This window comes from Mesoplodon mirus (assembly GCF_964341445.2).
Source record: "Mesoplodon mirus genome assembly, chromosome: 1".
NCBI classification, from domain to species: domain Eukaryota; kingdom Metazoa; phylum Chordata; class Mammalia; order Artiodactyla; family Ziphiidae; genus Mesoplodon; species Mesoplodon mirus.
This window is the reverse complement of record NC_138976.1, coordinates 11471369-11491420: the sequence shown is the minus strand read 5'-3', so window position 1 is coordinate 11491420 and position 20052 is coordinate 11471369. Positions and strand designations below refer to the sequence as shown.

Sequence of the window (20052 nt, the reverse complement as noted above, 5' to 3'; positions counted from 1 at the left end):
ATAAAGAGAGCCTTCCGCCCTCATGTTAAATACCCATGAAATGCATGTCTCAGTATTCGCAGAAGACTATTTTTAACTACAGCCACTATCCTCTGGCACTAGATTATCAATAGTAAGAAGACATTATGCCATGGGATCGTTCTATGTGTTATATATAGCATATTATAGCATGATCATCTGTCTCCCCAGCTCGTCTTGGGAACTCTTCAAGGACAGGGACTAGCTAATAGTAGGCATTCAATTAAGGGCTGACAAACAAATGAATGAATTAACCCACCAAATTTTTTTCCATAGTTCCAAGCTAGTATAACAGACAGAAAACACACAAATTGCTGTTATTTTTCATTCTAAATGATGACAGCAAGAGGCTATTCAACTAGCTTCTCGCAAACCTGAAGTCCATGGCCCTACATGTAGACAGACACACAGAGACAAACGCCAGAATCAGATGCAAGCAATCTTTAAATTTAAATTTTTAAATAAACAGCTTTCCACTCTCTGAAATTTGCTGAGAGAATGCAATAATGGCAATTCAAGAGTCCCCTTTCCCCCAACACACACATCCAAGCTTTGAAAGAAACATCATAACCCAAAACACCAAGGGACAAAACCCTTCCTGCAAAACTTCAAGAACTTGGTTTAAACCCTCATCTCCTCTGAATGACTACATAAATATGCAGTGTCCTAGCCAAGGCTGAAATATAACATTAGACAAAAATGGAAGAGAAAATTTTCTTGAAAAAAACACTGTTAAATAAAAAAGTAAGTAATAATTTACATCAGAGTCTAATGCCCTGGGCAGGCAATCCTTGGGCCTAGACTACTGAGGTGTGCTTGAGAATAGCAGCCTCACAAAGCAGCCGGGTTTGTGCCTCCTTCTTAAGCTCTTTCCAGCAGTTGTTCTCTAATGCCCAAATTAGATGCTATGCTTGATGAAGAAGAAAGTTGACTTCACTGATTAAAAATAATAATGATAGGGGCTTCCCTGGTGGCGCAGTGGCTGAGAGTCCGCCTGCCGATGCAGGGGACACGGGTTCGTGCCCCCGGTCCAGGAAGATCCCACATGCCGTGGAGCGGCTGGGCCCGTGAGCCACGGCCGCTGAGCCTGCGCGTCCGGAGCCTGTGCTGCTCCACAACGGGAGAGGCCACAGCGGTGAGAGGCCCGCGTACCGCACAAAAAATAAATAAATAAAATAATAATAATAATGATAATAAGATTTGTGTAGAGAAATGCAGAAGTAGCAGTCCTGACTGACAGTTATCAAGCTCAGGCACTTCGAAAGTCAGCCCTCACCCCCTCATGGTGTGAGGGTGTGTGTGTTTGGGGAGCAGGGGCGTCTCTTCCTAGTGAGGAGGAGAAGAAAGTGCAGAGACTAGTACACCAGAGAACTACCCTTTCTGGAATTCATAGAGGGTCTGGCCTCTTATCCCCAGGCCCAAGCCTGGGGACCCGGGTTTTGTCAGGGGCGCCTCCCTGCTGTCCTGCGCGGAGCGAGCAGAGAGAGACAGGAGGCAGGCCCCTCTGACACCTACTTAACCGAGGCAGATGGGGAGGAGGGTGTGTGGGATGCCTTTACTTCCCCCCTCAGGAGGCTCCCAGCAGGAGCCCAGAGCCAGCAGCTCCAAAATCAGATTTCCACACATCCTCCCACCCCAGAACATGCCTTACGTCTCTGGCAGGAGGAAACGGAGCAGTAAGCAAGCATGATTCTAGTGTACGAAGGGGGTTTTAGAAGAGACCTAAAGAAGGCTTCTTACAGGATTCTGCACTTTTTTCAAACCTCCACAGAGGGAGCCAAGTTGGGAAACAGTTACTCACTCATTGACCCAAAGGGGGCAGGGGTGTTACTCTGAGAAGGACACAATCAGTGTCTGCAAGACGTCCTGAGCTACAGACACATACTTTATTAATAATCTTACATACACAAAATGTCCAAGGGAAAGCCTAACAGGCTAATTTCTGACAGCTCCAGATAACAGCAGGAGGATCTGAAGCCATGCTGATTCTCCAGCTTCTACACACTCCCCAGAAGCAATGATCCCTTTTCCCACCCAAGGGATGTGATACAAATAAATAAATACAATTATCTGTAGAACTTAAAGTGCAAGGACAACATTGTGAAGTCCTTCGCCCCAAGTGCAGTGACTTTTGGGAAACAGATAGGAAAATAAAAAGAACAGCTGGAAAATTTAATTACAGAAGAACAACGCAAATGCTGACATTGTTTCACAGAACTAGCCAATAGCGAAAGCCATTTTCCTTACCTTAAGATACAGAAGCAACTCTTGGCTCCTGAAGATAAGCGGCAGAACCCGAATCTCTGTTTGCTGTCAATGTCAGTGAGCACAAACGTGAAGTTCTGGCCAACTTGGCTAACTGTGAGGCTGCCGCAAAGACAGAACAAAGGGGAAAATGAATGTGCAGTAAGTTTCCTGATAAAGTATCTAATCACAACAAGTCGTTGAACCTGTAACATTTCCTTTCTCAGTGGAATTCTTTATAAATGAACTTAAAATTTACACACTTCAAGGGAACAGACTGTGAGCTAGTATTTAAAAACAGAAAAAAAGACAGCAAGCAGTGACCACGTCATCACAGCTACCAAACCTCCTACTTGCTGAGCTCAGGCAGGTGTCCCTGTTGATCACTGCATCCAGTTCTGAAAGGTGCATTCTATTAACCTCATTTTATAGATGAAGAAATAACCTAGAGTGGCACTGCCTAAGGTGCCAGCTGGTAAACTGCAAAAAGCTGAATTTTAAACCCAGACCCATCTGACGCCAAAGCCCTCTCTGCCAGCTCGCTGGTAATGATGCTCACTTGATCATTCCTCTAGTTCAGAAAATAACAGGGATTGCAACAGCAGAACTGAAGTACCAGCCACAAAGTTAGACACTTGATATTATACCATCTCATTGACTCTCCCAGCAACCCTGGAATTTAGAAGATGTTCCCATTTTACAGAAAAGGAAACTATAGAACTGAATAGGTAAATAACTGAATCAAGTTCACAGAGCTACTAAGGGGAGGACCTGGAATTCAAAAGAGGGCAAGGTTAGCTGTTATTTTCCTAAATTCCTGTATCTTTCATAATTTCCAAATTTATGAGGAATATATTTTATATCTTACAGGACAGAAATAGCAAATGTCTTATCAATGCAAGGTATGTTCTAAGAAATGGAAACAAGGTTTTAAAGAAAAACATTTAAGATAAAAGCTAAAAATTCCTGCATCAACACAAAAATCAGCCAACCACACATAAAATAGAAAACATCTGCTTCAAAAAATTAAAAAGCATATTACTAATCACATTAATTTAGAAACTCTTTTTTAAAGTTACAAAATGTTTTTAAAAATCCACTTTTTAAAATCAGTTTACCAGTTAGCTTAGATTCCTTTTTAAAAAGAAATTAAATATTACAAATTCTAATACACAAATTTATGCTAACATAATATTTTAGAATGTGACATTGAATTATTCAAAGGAACTCATTAACTAATATTGTATCTTATACAGAACATATTTTACAAAATATACTCAAATTGATAAAATATTCAAATTGATGCTCTAACCTATAATCTGTTATAAATTGTCAGTAGAAATGAAAAATCATGGTTCACCAGGCCTTTTCCAAAGGCAGACTGATTGAGTTTTTTGATAGGATGTGAATTAAGTTTTCAAATATGGATAGCCTTTTTTTCTAAAACTCCCTTATACAGGCCACATAAGAAAATTAAAGAGACTTTCAAGGTATTCCAGGACAAAAGGTCAATGGACCCTACTGGTCATATTAAAGGAAACAATTCCAGCCCTCAAGGAGTGGTTAGAGAGTACAAGAAAATAATTCAGAAAGAAAAGAATGTTCCAACTCTCCTTTTTAAACTAGGAAGGTGAACAAAAACAAGGTAGCAATTTAAAAGCAATGTGGTAATAAAACAGGTGTAAGTAAGTAACGCTATCCCTCCACCTTACACAAGCCAGGAGAAGGAACATATTTCTATAAAAGTTATAGAGCTGTCAAGGGGACACCAAACTACCTTCTTATGGCTGTTATGTTTTATCTATAAAGCTTGGATACTGTGTTACTATGGTGATTTAATACTATGTTTTAAAGGGGGATTATATGATTAATTTTAACAAGGTTGAGAACTAAAGATGTGTGAGAAACAGGATTCTAGCTCACATAATTAAAGTGATTGGGGAAAAAAGTGGGCCTCATTGGGGGAGGGGGAAAACCTGTATTATTGAAATATTTAAACCAACAGGTCAGGGTGATTCTAAGTTACAAATAAGGTCATGCTTTTATGAAATACTATTATGTGATCATATAAAATATGACTGTTCATTATTTTAACTCAGGGTTTGATTTCACTTCTAGACTGTTTAAAAAGAAGCATCCTAGAAGGAAAGGGTATTGATAGGACTAGATGAAAAGAAAACACCCAGGATTTCTAGGAAAAGGACACAGAAGGAACACAACTTGGTTTGTGATTTGAATGTCATTAATTTCTCTATTATCTTTTCACTACCTTTAAAAAGGCTGAAAATTCTTTCAGCTACATTGTAGGCTCAAAGAAAGATTCATTACTCATTTACTTCGTTCAAATCCCAATTCAATCACTTGCTAACTGGGCCTTAATTTAGCAAGTTACTTAACCTCTAAGTAGCTCAGTTTCTTCTCCTGGAAACTACCACCCAACCCAAAGCATATTTGAGGAATAAGTGAGATAAGCATTTGGTATAAAGGCTAGACCACAGTAGGAACAATTAATAAAAGAGATACAAGCTGCTACCATCTGAATGAAAACTAAAATTCATGTTAAAATCATCCACTTGTTTAGAATCTTCCTGACTGACTCGGCTTTGTAATACTTGTAAGTGGAGAAAGGAAGGCTGCCTTTCAGCAAGGGGGAGTCCTCTGGGTGACCAAGGGAGTTACTCATTCTTGCATTAAAGTGAAAAAGATTCTTTTTGGGTTGCCACAACTTAGAAGGGGACACATTGTTCTCAGTTGATTCACCTTTTAAATTCCTAGTAGGGTGAAGTACAAGTCATTAAGAGCCCCAGACCATTAAACTCTAAAATATTTTTTCCTTGGACACTCAAATTAACAGTCAAATTGAGTTCAGATTAACTCAAAGGAGTCTTCAAGGAATTTGTCATTCCCTCTCTACTATTTCTCCATAAAAATGACTTTGGGGAAAGGGTTGGTTTCCTTAAAGGCTGCAGTTTTTGTGATTACCTCCAGGATCAGAATTCATGCACTTTTTTATAGGAATCAGAGATTTCATGATGATTAAAGGTAGCGGGAATCTTAGAAACCATCTCGTCCAATTCTCTTGTTTCATAGGTGGGGAAACTGAGGCTCAGGGTGTTTTGTTGTGGTGGTGGTTTGGGTTTGCTTTTTTCAAAGTAACCAGGACCAAAATAAAAACCCAAGCCCAATTCTGGTTCAAAGTCCTTGCCATTCTGCCATGCTGCACCAAACACGATGAAAACCCTCCCAAGAAGTTGTCAACTCGGTTTAAGGAAATCAGGCATGTGAGGAATTCAAATAGTTCTCTCATCAAACAGACTAACTATACTTCCCACTAAGCAAGAGAAACCAAATTTGAGTATTTCCAGAATTGAGCCAGGAGACCAGGACCAAAATCACCCTCAGCTGTGCTTCCCATGCCTAGGTGAATACGGAAAACAGAGGAGAAAAGTAATGACCATTCCAACCACAGACTTTAAAATTCATGCTGCCTCTTAAATGCCTGTCAGCCACTCAAGACCCCTCCTACAGCATTTTGCCTAATATTCAAGTTATTTATAGGTTCAGTGTATAAATGGCATGAAGCAAGTGGATGGATAGTTTGATTCCAATCTTCCAGTGAGAAATCAGATTTTCTATATCAGCCTCACTTTTAAGTTTAGTTACCCATCTTACAAACTGAGCAACTATATTGGGCACCGTAACAAGTGCTGGATATACAACATCCATCCTGCTGTGGAGCTTCCTGTCTAGTTGGAGAAGCATAATAAACTCAAAGCATACAGCTTGTGTTAGTGTTATATGAAACGAAAGAAAGAACAAAGAAGAAAATGGAAGAGAAGGAAAAGCCCTACTGAGACAATGTGGTCAGAGACAGCTTCTCAAAAATGATGACAATACTGACCTAAAGGATGGGATGGAGCAGCCACTCCACAAGCAGGCACTGGGTATTTCAGGCACAGAAAGAGCTGCACAGAGATTCTTCAGCTGGAAAGAGCTGGGCATGTTCAAGGTACTAAAAGTTCACCAGTACAGTTAAGGCCCCAGAGACAAGGAGGAAGTGGCTTAAGAAGGTGCTAGATAAAGCAAGCACCAGATCATGCAGAGAGCCCCATAGACCATGGTAAAGAATTAGGATTGGCTGATTGATTGATTAATAATGGCAATGGAAAGGTACTGAATGATTTTAATCAAGAGAATAACAGTCTGGCCTACAGTCCTAAAATTTTTATCTGACTCTTGCGTGGAGAACAGTTTGGAAGAAGGCAAAAGTAGGAACAGAGAAAACAGTCAGGAGGCTAGAGCAATAGTCCAGGTGAGACTGGATGGTGGCTTAACTCTTGTAGTGAGAGTGAAAATGGATCAGGTGGATAGATCCAAGTTAGAGCCAGCAGATGGACTGAGATGGAGTAAAAAGGCAGCATATTACCATTTAATGGTAGGAAAGTCTGACGTGTTTGGGAAGAGTTCCAAGAGTTTTATTTGGGACATGTTAAGTCTAAGAAACCTGTAAATAGAAATGTCCAGTACATAGCTGAACATACTACGTAGGAAATCAGGGGAAAAGTTTGGGCTGGAGCTATAAATTTGGAAATCATCTATACAAAGATGGTATTTAACACCATGGTAAAGGATAAGATCACTTAGGAAGAGAATTGAGAGAAACAGAAGAGGATCCAGGATTAAGTTACAGAAATACCAATTTAGAGGATGGGTAGAGAAGAGATCATCAAAGAAGAAAAGAAGAACCACCAGGCAGAACAAGCAGGAGGGAGTGGTCGACCAAATCCACAGGCATCAAGAAAAGAGAAAAAAAATGTCGATTGAATTGAGCAACATGGAGGTTTTAGACAGTCTTGATAAGAAAAGCTCTAGTAGAGTGACAAGCTGAAGAGGGCTGAGCAATAAATTAAAATGTGTAGGGCTTCCTGGTGGCGCAGTGGTTGAGAGTCCGCCTGCCGATGCAGGGTACACGGGTTCGTGCCCCGGTCCGGGAAGATCCCACATGCCACGGAGCGGCTGGGCCCGTGAACCATGGCCGCTGAGCCTGCGCATCCGGAGCCTGTGCTCTACAATGGGAGAGGCCACAGCAGTGAGAGGCCCGCGTACCAAAAAACAAAACAAAAAAATGTGTAGGTAACTCTTCCAAGAAGTGGAGAGTTAGGCAGTAATTGAATGGGAATGAAGAGTGAAAGATGGGTATTATTATTAGGATGGAGGAATACCAGAGCTTGTTGTTAAGCTGTTGGGAATGATTCAATAGAGGCAGAGACTTATAATGCAGGAGAAAGAAGATGAAACAGTAAGGTTTGGACTTTGGATTAGAATCCCAGATATGCCACTCACTACGGATGCGAGCACAGGCAAGTTACTGCACCTCTCTGAGCCTCATCTCTAAAATGGGAATAATACTTACCTTGCAAAGTGGTTTTGAGGATTAGAAATAATGTATACAAAGTAACTGGCATCTAATAGGTACACAATGAAAATAATTACTATTGTTATGAAATTATAAGATTTGAGAGAGGGAATAGAAATATTTTGCTGTTCTGCTTATGACAGCTTCCTAGCAATGACCTGTTGGGCCACCTACTGCAAGGCGTCCATAAGAGCTGCTTCTCCTTTCCTTCACTGTATATGAGACATCAGGCAGGAATCAAGTTTTATCAAACTACCACATCTCCCAACCTTTAGCTACATGAGCCTCAAAGTTTCTTTCCATAAACACAACTTCCATCTGCCTAAGACTCCAGTTTTTCACATTCCCCGCTCAAAGATCCAAGTGGCAAAAATGGCATTGACCCAAAATGCCTGGGGACCAAGAGTAGGTCACACACTCTGCTCGAGAAACTCACTGGATAATTCTAAGAAGAGAGATCCCTCCACTCCCTCATCTACATGAGCCCGACAATGTAAAAATGAATCATAACTGGAGAATGAAAAAGTATCAAAACAAAACAAAGAATCAAAACTAGAAGGAACAGCAGAGATCTAGTTCAATTCCCTCATTTCATCCATGAAGAAACTAAGGTACTCATGGGAGAGGCCACTTGCCTCACGGCACAGAGCAAGTCAACAGCAGAACCAAAACTGTAACCTAGGTCTCCTGGTTGATACCCCAATGCTTTGTCCACTAAAGCCCAATTGCTTCATGGTTCTCAAATGCTACAGAAAATGACCATGGGGCACAGTTTAACCAAGAGCTTAAGCTAAATCAAGGGACTAAACCAAGGGTGGAAAACAAGGGATGCAAGTGGCCAAATGGATTCAGTTTTGAAAAGCACAGCAGGATGAATGCATAGAAGTGGAAGCGAGAGGAGAGATCTGGGCAGACATATACTAATGCACTAATCATGTGCGTTAGTTTCATTTTCTTTCAATTATCTGAATAAAAATGGGTTTCATTGTCTTCAGTTATCTGAATTTTCTACTTTTTTACAATAACTACATATTGCCTTTGAAATAAATGTTAAGAGTTTGCTTGGTGACTTTCTTTGTGGTGTGATGGATCTAACAACGGCAGTATGATATAGAACAAATATGATGGAACTGGAAGTCAGACAAACGTGGGTTCCCACAGCAGCTCCGCCACTTACCAATGGTGGGACCTTGGGCACATTAGCGAACCTATCTGAGCCTCTATTTCCTCATACGCTGCATTATGATAATGGCAACCTTGCAAATGTGTAAGATGTTAATGCAGGAAAAGAACACAACACAATGCGTGGCACATAACAGATACATAATAAAATGGTAAATAGCATTTGAACCACATTTGCATCTGTGATTACATCCTAAACCATTAAACTATGCCTCTGCCCTTGAAAAGATGTCATTTCACTTCATGCTCATGTCACTTGTGTGTACTAGTATAATTAGCAGGACAACTGAATCGTAGCTGGTTTTCTGGGTTCTGAAAGAAGATAAGCACAAACATGGAGAATAGCTTTTCCACCATCCAGTGAGTCTCTTGAGTGCTTTGACTAGCTGAAGCAGGTTGCCAGCTATCAAGAGCAAGTAAGTAGCACCACAATATGAAATGGTATTCAAATCTTTTTTATCTTTTTGAAGAGCCTGCTTTCATCAATAATAAAAACTTTTTGAGAGTAATACAGGGATCTCAGCACTGTCATTTCACTGCTCCTTTCCACCAAGTGCTTCAAGTACAGGATAGGGTAGAAAAAACTCTGGCTTGGGAATAAGATTATCTGTCCCCCCGCCCCCCGGCTCTGTAATTACATAGCTGTGACATAAGGAAGTCATTTCACCTCTATGGATCTTACTTTCCCTTCTGTAAAATGGGATGCTTAAGCCAGATGAATTTCAGCTTTAAAATCCTGTGGTCTTATTCCCACACATTTTCAAGGCCTCCTGTAGTCAGAGCCCAAGCTCTTACGGCACACATTACCCTCTCAGCAGGAGGCTCCATCTGCTCTGCCAAATGATCTCTAGATCTCTAGGCTCATTTGCGGTTTCTCCTCTACCTTGCTCTTCAGCGCATGTGGGGTGTTGGGTTCTCCCTTCCACTTACCCCCTTCTTGCTGTCCTTGCAGTCTCAACACAAGCCTCACCCACTATATGATGTTTTCTCTGACCATCTCAGTCTTTCCCAACCTCATTATCTTTTTGGATAGATACTGTTTACTGTGTCTTCACAATACATTCTGGACTAGACTGAGAAACGCATGGACAGCAGAGCTCCAAGTCTGATACCATTTCCATACCACCCAACATAATGCTACACATTCTGAAACTTCCTTTGCTCTTTTGTAAAAGAGATACCACCGCCACCTATCTCCTAGAGTTGCTGGGAAGAATAAATGAGGTATTACTGTAAAAATGTCCAGCATGTTGACTAGAATCAATTAAGAACTGAAATACTAATTCCTTCTTTACCTCCCTCTATTTGGTGACTAGTTTTCCCACAAGGTGGTCTACTGAGAAATGTACTCATTTGGGAGATGGATGTCTAGACTGTGCTAGTAGCCTAAGCGGACCTTGGGCAAGTCACAATTTCTCTGCAGCTTAGATTTCTTCCAGTGATGATAACAGCACTTGTTCTCATCTTTTATGACAGAAGGATAAAATGAGATAACACATGAGAAAGCACTTTCTTTTGAAGAGCTACCCGCATTATTATTTTTCATAAGTCCTAGTTTCAGAAAGAAAAACCTTAAAACAACAGAAGAGACAGCAAGATGCCAATGTTAATGGGTGATTTGATGACGACTGTGAAAATCCCACTCTTGATATAGACTAGAAATGTCAGAAAGTTGTATTTACTGTTCCTTGAGGTAGAAAAGCACAGATACTGAAAAGATTAGGTAGCTTTCTTTTTTGAACGTAATCACCCGGGGCATTACTCATCTCCCATGCCGACATATTTTCTAAGTCAAACAATATCATAAATACCTCTGCGGGGCTTTGTGGGCCTCGGAATCTGGGCATATCCATTTGACAGTGCTAACTGTGAGCTAATAAAAAACAGTGACATTAGAACCTTTGTATTTTTTGTAAACAAACTTAATTATTATTATCTCTTCTGCAGTAAAGTATGCCACAGTTAGAAGTGGGGCAACAGAAGAGAAAAAATATAGTCCCCCAACTAAAGTGATTTTTTTGTATCAATAAAAGTTATCAATGCCTACAGAGTGCATAATACAATACAATGTAAGAAAGAACCATTGTATACAGTAAAGATTAAAATATATCCATAAAGAGACACTTCTGTCCCAAATTGTTTTGTGGAAAAAAAAATGAGGACCACGATTAGGGGAGGGTAATTTGGAGAGAAGCATTTTAGAAGAAAGATGTTTTTCTAACAAAATAAAGACATCAGCCGTTACTGGTGACAAAACAGATTTTAGCACTATAACTTAAGGACTCGGTTTTTCTTCCATTTCAGAATGTAATTACCCAGACAGGTAGGTAAGTAAAGATGTATGTGTGGCATGAGATAGGGGGAGAGAGAGAGAGAGAGAGAGAGAGAGAGAGAGAGAGAGAGAGAGAGAGAGAGAGAGAGTGTGTGTGTGTGTGTGTGTGTGTTGGGAGGGATTTAATCTCATTGCTTATTTCTTCTAATATTAGTTTAAGTCATGTAAAAACATATTCTTATTTTTCTTTGTTAAATACCTAGCCACATTTTAAAAACATTTCAGCTTTATTAATTTGTATAAATATGCCCTTGCCATAATTTGTAATACATGTTATAAGCAACTGGAGGAGATTTCATGCATCACTAATTCATACATATAAATGTGAAGTTTGCATTAAACGTCTCTAAACAAAACCCTACTTCCTTGCTATTTTTAGAAGGAATAGGATAAAGAAGAGACAAGAAGACTCTCATTACAAAGGCTGACCCTCTTAAAATTAAGGCTATTCTGTTTTGAGCATCAACCTGCTACTAAAACAGCCCTGGTACCAGGATTTTAAAAGGCCCGAGTCTGGAAATACTACAATGGTTGATTGGCTTTAAAAAATAACATGTTAGAACCACAGAAAACAGTGATTATAAGTGGCTGGCAACATTCCAAAGCTGCTTTTTAGTACTCCTTTGCTTTTTAGTATTCTTTTAAACTCCTTTGGCTACCAGTTCTCATCTCACACCATTTTTAGGTTTATGCCAAATAAACCAGGACACTGCTACTACAAAGTGTAGAAAAGATCCAAGCAGTATACTACCCACACGCACTCTAAATCACTAAACTCTTTCAGGCCTGCCTCGTCTGGGTATACTAAAATATATGATAGAACCTTCCTGAAGATGGGCACATTGCATAGCTTTCTTGGAACAGATTATGGCACTTATTATTTATAATGATATCTTCTAAAACCTCTGTCACTAAAAGTGGAACTTAACATTTATACAGTCTAATAGTTCAATTTTCCATGAAGAAAACATTACGAATAGGCAGCAATCAAGTGAAAAAAATAAATGATTGCAAAAACAATGCTTAAACTGTAATGAAAACTACAACAGACCCTCCTTGAAAATAAGATTAAGATGACTTTGTCATTTTATTAGCATTATTAGTAAATTATAGTTTTATAAGTTAAAAAAGCTCTTCTAAAATTGTTTTTAAAAATAAGCCATTTAAAAATAAGCTACTGGTTTATTTAAAAATAAAAAAACAAAAAAAGACCCTCAGACTATTTTAATTATCTTCAAGTTCTGATATTCATACCACTTGAAGAAACAGTTAATCATAATGCAAATACTAAGGAAATGTTTAGATGATTTTTATTTTTTAGTCTAGAAATCTATTGAAAATGCTTATTTCCCCAGAGATACCATTCTTAGACACCTAAACAAAATGCAAGACACTATTTGGCAATGTGCTTTTTAAATAGCTGAACACCTTTAAACAAGTTGGACCTATGCTGATTTAAATTTTAAGTTGAAGTCTAAGAAAAACAAAGTCTACATAATACTCATAAGGCCATGGAGTTATGTAATACTACGTGGTTAAGTCAAATACATTCCTATTTCAATAAAAATTAAATAGCACTGGATTAAATACCAACCATTCTTAATCATGGTTTGAGTCTGATAACCAAAATAAAAAATTTAATGTCATGCAAAATATATCTCACAAACTAACCAATGCAAAGCTCTAGGCTTTAAACTTTTTGATAGTGTCAATAAAATCCCCAGGAAAGGAGAATACTGCAACTCTCCTTGGAACATAGGTGTTTTAAATCATGGTTAAACAGACAGAATGTTAAGAATGGTATGGTTTTTATTTTCCATAGCAGGTTTATTGACACTTTTTTTTCTAGTAAAGTTTGAAAATCTGACACTACCTGTCCACATAGAAGGGGAAACAAAACTTGGTCAAAGTCTGTAGAACTTCCTGTGGAGAGAAAGAGAGATAATTTATACATCTAATGGGACCAATAAATCTAACATTAACCATGGCACACAATCTAGTAACTTTACCCTAAAGAAAGAGGAGACAGATGAAGAAATATGGGCTTTATCAATTACATGGGAGGAGCACCAGGCAGTCAATCATGAGAAATAATAAACATGATCAAACTTCATTAAAAATGAAAAATTAATCAAGAATCACACATGGGCAAGCAGCAGGAGCCGTGCAGGAAAGCTCTGAAGGGAGGGAGGCGGGTGGGTTGCTGAGTGTTAACACCCCTCCAGGGACCATCTCCAGCCTGACCATATGGATCAGAGTGAATAACACCGAGCCACATGGGTTTGGCCTGGCAGGGCCGCTGTTGCTGGCACCGTTTTTGCCTGTTACCTAGGAACAGAGGGGGCCAGGATTAGACAACGCTTCCCAACATCAATAGGCCAAATCACAAGCAAAATAGAAAACCAACTGGAAGATAATTGTCCCTGAACATTGTCAACTACATTTTTTTAGAGTTTAAAACTTTATTTACTTACTTTATAAAGAAGTTGCCATTTCTGGCATGAATTTATTTTGTAATCAAACTATAACAATTTTAAGTGTGCAGTATTTTTAGTCATTATCATTAAACGTCATTATCAAAATGGAACACACTTACCTGCTTGTAATTTATAAAAATCCAAAGCAAACTACCAGTTTAAATGTTTTTTTACAAATATGTAGGTACATAAAACCAAGCACATTACTCAGGGGAAGTATACAAAAAGGGTACAAAAAAAAACCCAGAGTGACATTTCAAAGACTTATTCATAAAAGAGAAACTTCTAACATTAAGAATACTATATGAGACACAACATACAGTGGTGTGTGACTTTTCCCAATAGATGCATTTCACGTACGCAGAATATATACAAACAGCAACACACAGACCCAAGTAATTAATCATTACTTCCTTCATAGAATTTTCTCTAACTTGACTTAAGTTTAACTGCAGACTTGGACAGACCACAGTTGGTGCTTATCATAAGTTCATAGACCAATGTTATAAATTTTAAAAAAGTATTCCTTTCATGCATTTGATTTGCTTTTTAACTATTTAAAATCCAACTTCAAGACAAAATGAAGAACACATTTTTCAGTCATTGAGAAGCTGGTTCAAATTAAAACAAACCTGCCCATTGCAAATCCTAATCCAAGTGATAAATTAAAGATCAGTTTACAAATGTAGCACTTTTCTAACCAATAATAATGAATTATCAATGCTAACTGAATTGATGCTTCTCGCTTCATTTATTTTTAAAACCAGTTCTATCACTCAAGAAATAAACCACATCAATCTAATAACCCACTCAATGAAGCAGAAAGCACATTGACTTTCTCTGCCAGAGCATGTTCTGCCTACATAATTCAATTGAGCATATCCTATTTTTTTAATATCATTTTGGGCTGGGTGTATATCATAGCACTGTTAAGGCACGTCATGATACAGTAAAGGAACAGAAAAGTGAAAAAGGAAAAAGGGTGGGTAAGAATACTTCAGCATATCCTGAGGCATTACTGATACATTAATTAATTTCATAATGTGGCATATTCATAAGACCATACACATACTGTTTTAAAACTCATAGTACAATAAATTGCAATAGGTAATGGGGAATCAGAAGAACAGTAGCAATTTTTCAATGCATAATGTTATTATCAGGCAAATATTGGCAAAGAGATCATACAACACATTCATTTTAATGTCTGCAGTTTTAATTATAAAATATATTATAACCCCCATAAACAAAACTCTTAGGATTTACACACAAAAAGAAATTCCTTACAAATTCCTTTCACGTCAAGTTTCAAATACCACAAAGCATTGCTTGACTTTAGTTTATGTACCAAGCATTCTTGAAAACTCAGTCCCCAGTGCTCACTCATTGCGAACACCAGCTACAAAGACATTTACCCTTTACCCTTCAAAAGTTACAGGTGCAGACGTACGCCTCTACTCTATGCTGGAGTTGAGCTGACAAAAGCCCTCAAGATTTTTGAAAGAAAGGACCCCCATGGCTACAGCAGAGTCAGAGAAATCTAATATGCCCAACTTATTACTCACTACAATACAGAAACTACTTACCACTTTCTAATGTCAAGAGTAATAAGCAACCATGAACTTGTCTGTCAGATAATATTAGAACAAATATCAAAATACTCAATGTAGGCTGAGTATAACCCACCTCCCAAGAGCTTTCCTTTTTACCCAAGAAAGCAGTGATAAGTCTAATTAAGCAATGGGGCAGGGGGAGGGGAGGAGGGAAGGGAATATAGGCAAATGTAGGCACATGTTTGTGCATTACAATATGTTTCTTCATGTTTGTGATATTACAAGAGTTTGATATTCCAATTTAAGTCAAACAGCACAGTAGTGTGCTGTCAGAGGAGAAAACAAAAACGAGCATTGCTCTGTGTTAGGCAAATTCACACATTATCTCAATCAGAACTGAAAAATCAAACTTCTCAGTTTGGGAAGGGGAGGACAGGAACAGGGAGGGGAAAACAAGTAATGTTTCCTGTAAATACAAACTGCTGAAATAAACCTATTTTTCTTAATACTGATGTTTTCCCCATATATAAACAGGTAACTACCTTATCCTCTCTTTCCAAAGAAAAACACAATTACTTCAATATGAAAAGTACCACTCTCTGAGAGAGGGGACTTTAAAACCCTGATTTAAACATATTTTGAGCATCATGCTTATAGCAGAGTGTCCCACAGTCTTTCAATATTAATTTTACTGGGAAAACAGTCACTAGCCAGTTACCAACCCATTTTTCTCTCTTGAACCTGTGTCTTTGGCTAGGGAACTTTCTTTGTAGAAAGTAATTCTCCTGTTTTCTTCTCTCTCTCTCTCTCTCTCTTTCTCCCTCCCTCCCTTCCTCGCCTACACAAGCTCTTGCAGACAACCAGCCTCAGTACAACCTCAACTGCCACGTAAATCATAAATCGCATCTTGGAGATGCAATACAGCTGATGAAATGTAAATGACCTCGTTGCTAAGGCAGGGGGTGGGGAAGATTGTGCCAGCTCTCCAGATCAATTCCCAAGTTTATATTTTCACAAATCTTTTTATGTACAGTTTGATTTTTTAACATTTTAATGAGCAAAAAAAGTGCATCTATAGTAGCCAGTCACCACAGTTAAAGTGCAGGGCATGAACTAGATCCCAGGAGGGAACCAGTCCACCATGTCACCACTGGCTTTAGGACATTTGCCACCTGGTTCCATGTCCCCAGGTTCCAACTCTTTTCATAATCAAAACACTGCTGACATTATAAACCCCAGACGGGTTTTCTAAAATCCCTCCCAATCAATATATCCAACACATAACTTATTGGAGACAACACTGAGCTCATTGATTAAGGTGAGTTCAGTAGCAAAGTTTTCAAAATAAATGAGACAAGAATACAGCATTCAACCCCTTTGTGTCACCAGACAATTTATGAAATAGGTAATTTCCAAAAGGGCTTTTCTTCCCAACACAATATACAATACTTCATGTGGGAATAAGTAAGAGCAGAAGGGGCGGGGGGGAGCGTGGAGGGCAGGCAGTTGCACTAACCTTTCAGTTATGGGTATGTTAAGCAGCAGATCGCACAATGCAGTGGAAAAGCAACAATATCTACAAAGCTCTGCCCACAAGGAGATAGCAAATCTCAGAGTGTGAACCAAAATATGAAATCAACAACCCTAACACTGGATTCATTTGCAAGTGAAAATCAGAAATGAATTCAAGATTCATCTCGGTCTTCTTTGGGTTCATTTCACCCAGTTTGAATTCTCATACAGTCAGAAGGCCCATCAAGGGAACTTATTCCAATCTGGACAAAGTCGATTATGTTCTGATGAAACTGAGCTATTCCCTTAAAAACCTGGTAAAATTTTACATTTATAATATTATCTATAATAGAATCCTATCTGGAGGCAAAACTTCGAAGACTAAATTTGATGTCGTTAACAAGGATTATTAATAATGAGAGGCTAAACCAATTCCCCCTGAATTTGGAGGGCGGGGTGGGAAGGTGTATGAGATCCTGCAACAGCCATCAGTTCAGATGTCAAATACTTTGTTTTCATTACTTCATTGAAGCCCATAAAAAAAATTAGTTGTATTTGGCAGATAAAAACAAATGACAGTCAAACACAGACATATGCACCCCACAAATAAATGCCATCTGAAAGACAAAAGTGCAGGCTGATTATAATGTCCACTGGGGTTACAGAATGTTGGGAGATGAGGCACGTTCTCAGTAGTCCAAAAGGAAAAAGAAAATGTGTGCAGGAAAACATTTAAATAGAGCAAAGAGACTGCTTGAATAAATTAATGTATTTTGAAATATGTAAAGCTACAATCACCCTCTTTGGAAATTGCTGGTATAGTGGTCGATAATTCACCTTTGTCCAAAAAGGAGTGAAGGAGGAAGAAGCAGGAAGACAGTAGGAGAGCACTTCCTGAGTCTCTCATATCTAATTTATTTGTTCATTTCAGAATGTAGATGTGTGAGGAAAAGATCATTGGAGCCCAAATTCCTAAAATGCTCTATTTCTATGTTTAAAAAAAATTTTTAATAGCATGAGGCAAATGCTGACCCTCTAAGTCCTGCAAGTGAGATCAGTGCAACTGACTTGAAAGAAGAGGCTTTGACTGATGATCTCAAAACTCAAGTTGAAAGTTGAAAACAGAACATACACAAAATCCAAACATACAAAAAAGCTAACAAAATTTCTACCTTAAGCCATTTCAAGTTAAAACCAGGGACTCCAAGTGAAAGCTAACAGAGGTTTTAATGCTTATGATTCAGAAGAGTAAAACAGAATGGTAAGAAGTTCTTAGAAGCTTAATTAGCACCAAGTTCAACAATGTTGACCAGAAATTTCCTAAATATGAAAACAGGAAATACAATTTTTCTCCTTCCCTATAAATGTCAAATTAAACCCAAGATCCATACTATAGTTACAACCAAACTTTTATTTTTTTCCAGTGAGAAAAGGCTTTGAATAAGGGATTTTACAGAAAGGCCTTTCAACATCCGAACATAAAAGCCGGGTCAAATTTCTAACAACGCTGCTCAAATGCTAGAGTCTGCTTCTTTTTTTTGCTATACTTCAACATTTACTCTCAGTTCACTTTTTATAAACTTTAATTTTGAGTCATGCATATGTTATCATTATGCTAACTTGTGTAATATCTAATATGCATAGTCAATGTTGTAATTCAAAAATTAAATTACAATAAGATATAGAAATTCACCATTTTCTATACAATGTATCATGTAAACTTTATATCTAAATTATCAAGGACACTAAGTATATAGGTGGAATGCTTACAACAGCAGAAGAGCCACCTCTAGAACTACTTTTAAGTGTAAATCTTCACGACTTTTGAAGTCTAAAGTAAAAATACTGAATCTTATAAAAAAATTTTTTAATTTAACACAATCACTTTATCCTTTTGTATCCTTCCCTTTCTTCAAAAATTACTTAAAGTTGTCCCCAAATTACGATATTATATAACATCCTATATTCTCGGATTTCATTTTATTAACTTTAAACCTTACAGCAAAAGATTTGAAAATGAGAGAGCTATATTTATAAGCTCAATGTTAAACACCAATAAACTCTGTGACACTCTTTCAAATACTTCTAAAATGAATAAATGATTTGGTTTGAATCTCTTGCAATTAGCATTCAGTGGTATCGGTAATATAATTCCTTGCACTTAATAGTATTACTCTACAATATTTTGCTTTGTTCATTTCCTTAGACATTTGAAATCCTATTATCTGAACATTTATGTTATGAATTTATCTAAAAGAAAGAAAGGTTGGGGAAAATGCGGGGGTGGGGGGGAGGAATGGTTGGTGGGGGACACACAAGTCAGCACATACCAAAGGAATAGAGTCCCAACAGTGAAACTACAAACATGATTTCACTGAAGAAGCAACTTGCCCTCAGGAAGATACCATTAAAAAAAAAAAAAAAAAAAAAAAAAGAGGACTAATAGAAATACTATTTTATAAGCATATTAAAACCTGTCAGCTTTTAAATATTTTAAATGCACACAGAAATGTGCACAGATGGGCAACTGTTTTACTTACATTTGTCTAGAAAAAAATCTTTCATTATCAAGCTCAAAGTCCTTGAATTTTTTAAACTTAATTGTGCCTCTATTTCTTAGAATTCATACCCCAAGGCCAAAGCTTTCCTGCCACCAGTCCTTCAAATCTGACTTGGACATTACACGGGAGGAGGCTCCAAGCCTCCCTGAGGTCTCACTGCTTTTACAACACGCGAAAAAGCAGTCGATAATGGGCCCATGCTGAATTCACTGCTCTCCACGTCTCCTCTTGGGACACAAGCCTAGCAGATGTGATAAAAACTGTGTCAGAGAAGTGGCTCTAGTTTGTGCCTTAATGACAACTTAAACCTCTAAACCAATACAACCAAAGGACTAACAGAACTGGCTGTTACCTCTCTCTCCTGCCAATCTTCGAATATCTCTGAACTAAATTAGCACCTCTACCCACAACATCCCTTGCCACCCCACAAAATCCATTCTAATTTTAAAAAATAAATGAATTCAGCAAACACATCGGCAGCATGAGTATCTGTGCTCTGTGTATATGTATGTATGTATGTGTGTGTGTGTCCTATAATTAAGCCTTAACACATATTCCATGTAGTTTATATTTTCTCAAGGTATGATTGTACGTTCAGATATCTTAAAGGACTGCCTGGTGTATTTCCTCTGATTACCATCCCAATAACCATATTAACACGTATAACCGGTAGCCTTACAGTTTCCCAAAAGCCCCTAAAGGTCTAACAATTATTTTTAAATATGTTCAACCATAGGAAAGAAAAGTGATATTCTGA

At 38.1% G+C, this 20052-nt stretch overlaps 1 protein-coding gene across 3 annotated transcripts in view; it reads right to left on the bottom strand.

Moving 5' to 3' along the window:
• The window catches only part of DENND1A (DENN domain containing 1A), a 554990-nt gene that overhangs the window by 367327 nt on the left and 167611 nt on the right, over positions 1–20052 (bottom strand). For all 3 annotated transcript variants that reach the window (XM_082612220.1, XM_082612221.1, XM_082612222.1), the window contains exons 4-5: positions 13066–13115; positions 2266–2385 (exon numbers count right to left, since the gene is read on the bottom strand). In XM_082612220.1, coding sequence (XP_082468346.1) covers positions 2266–2385; positions 13066–13115 — 170 coding nt within the window. The remainder of the gene's footprint in view (positions 1–2265; positions 2386–13065; positions 13116–20052) is intronic.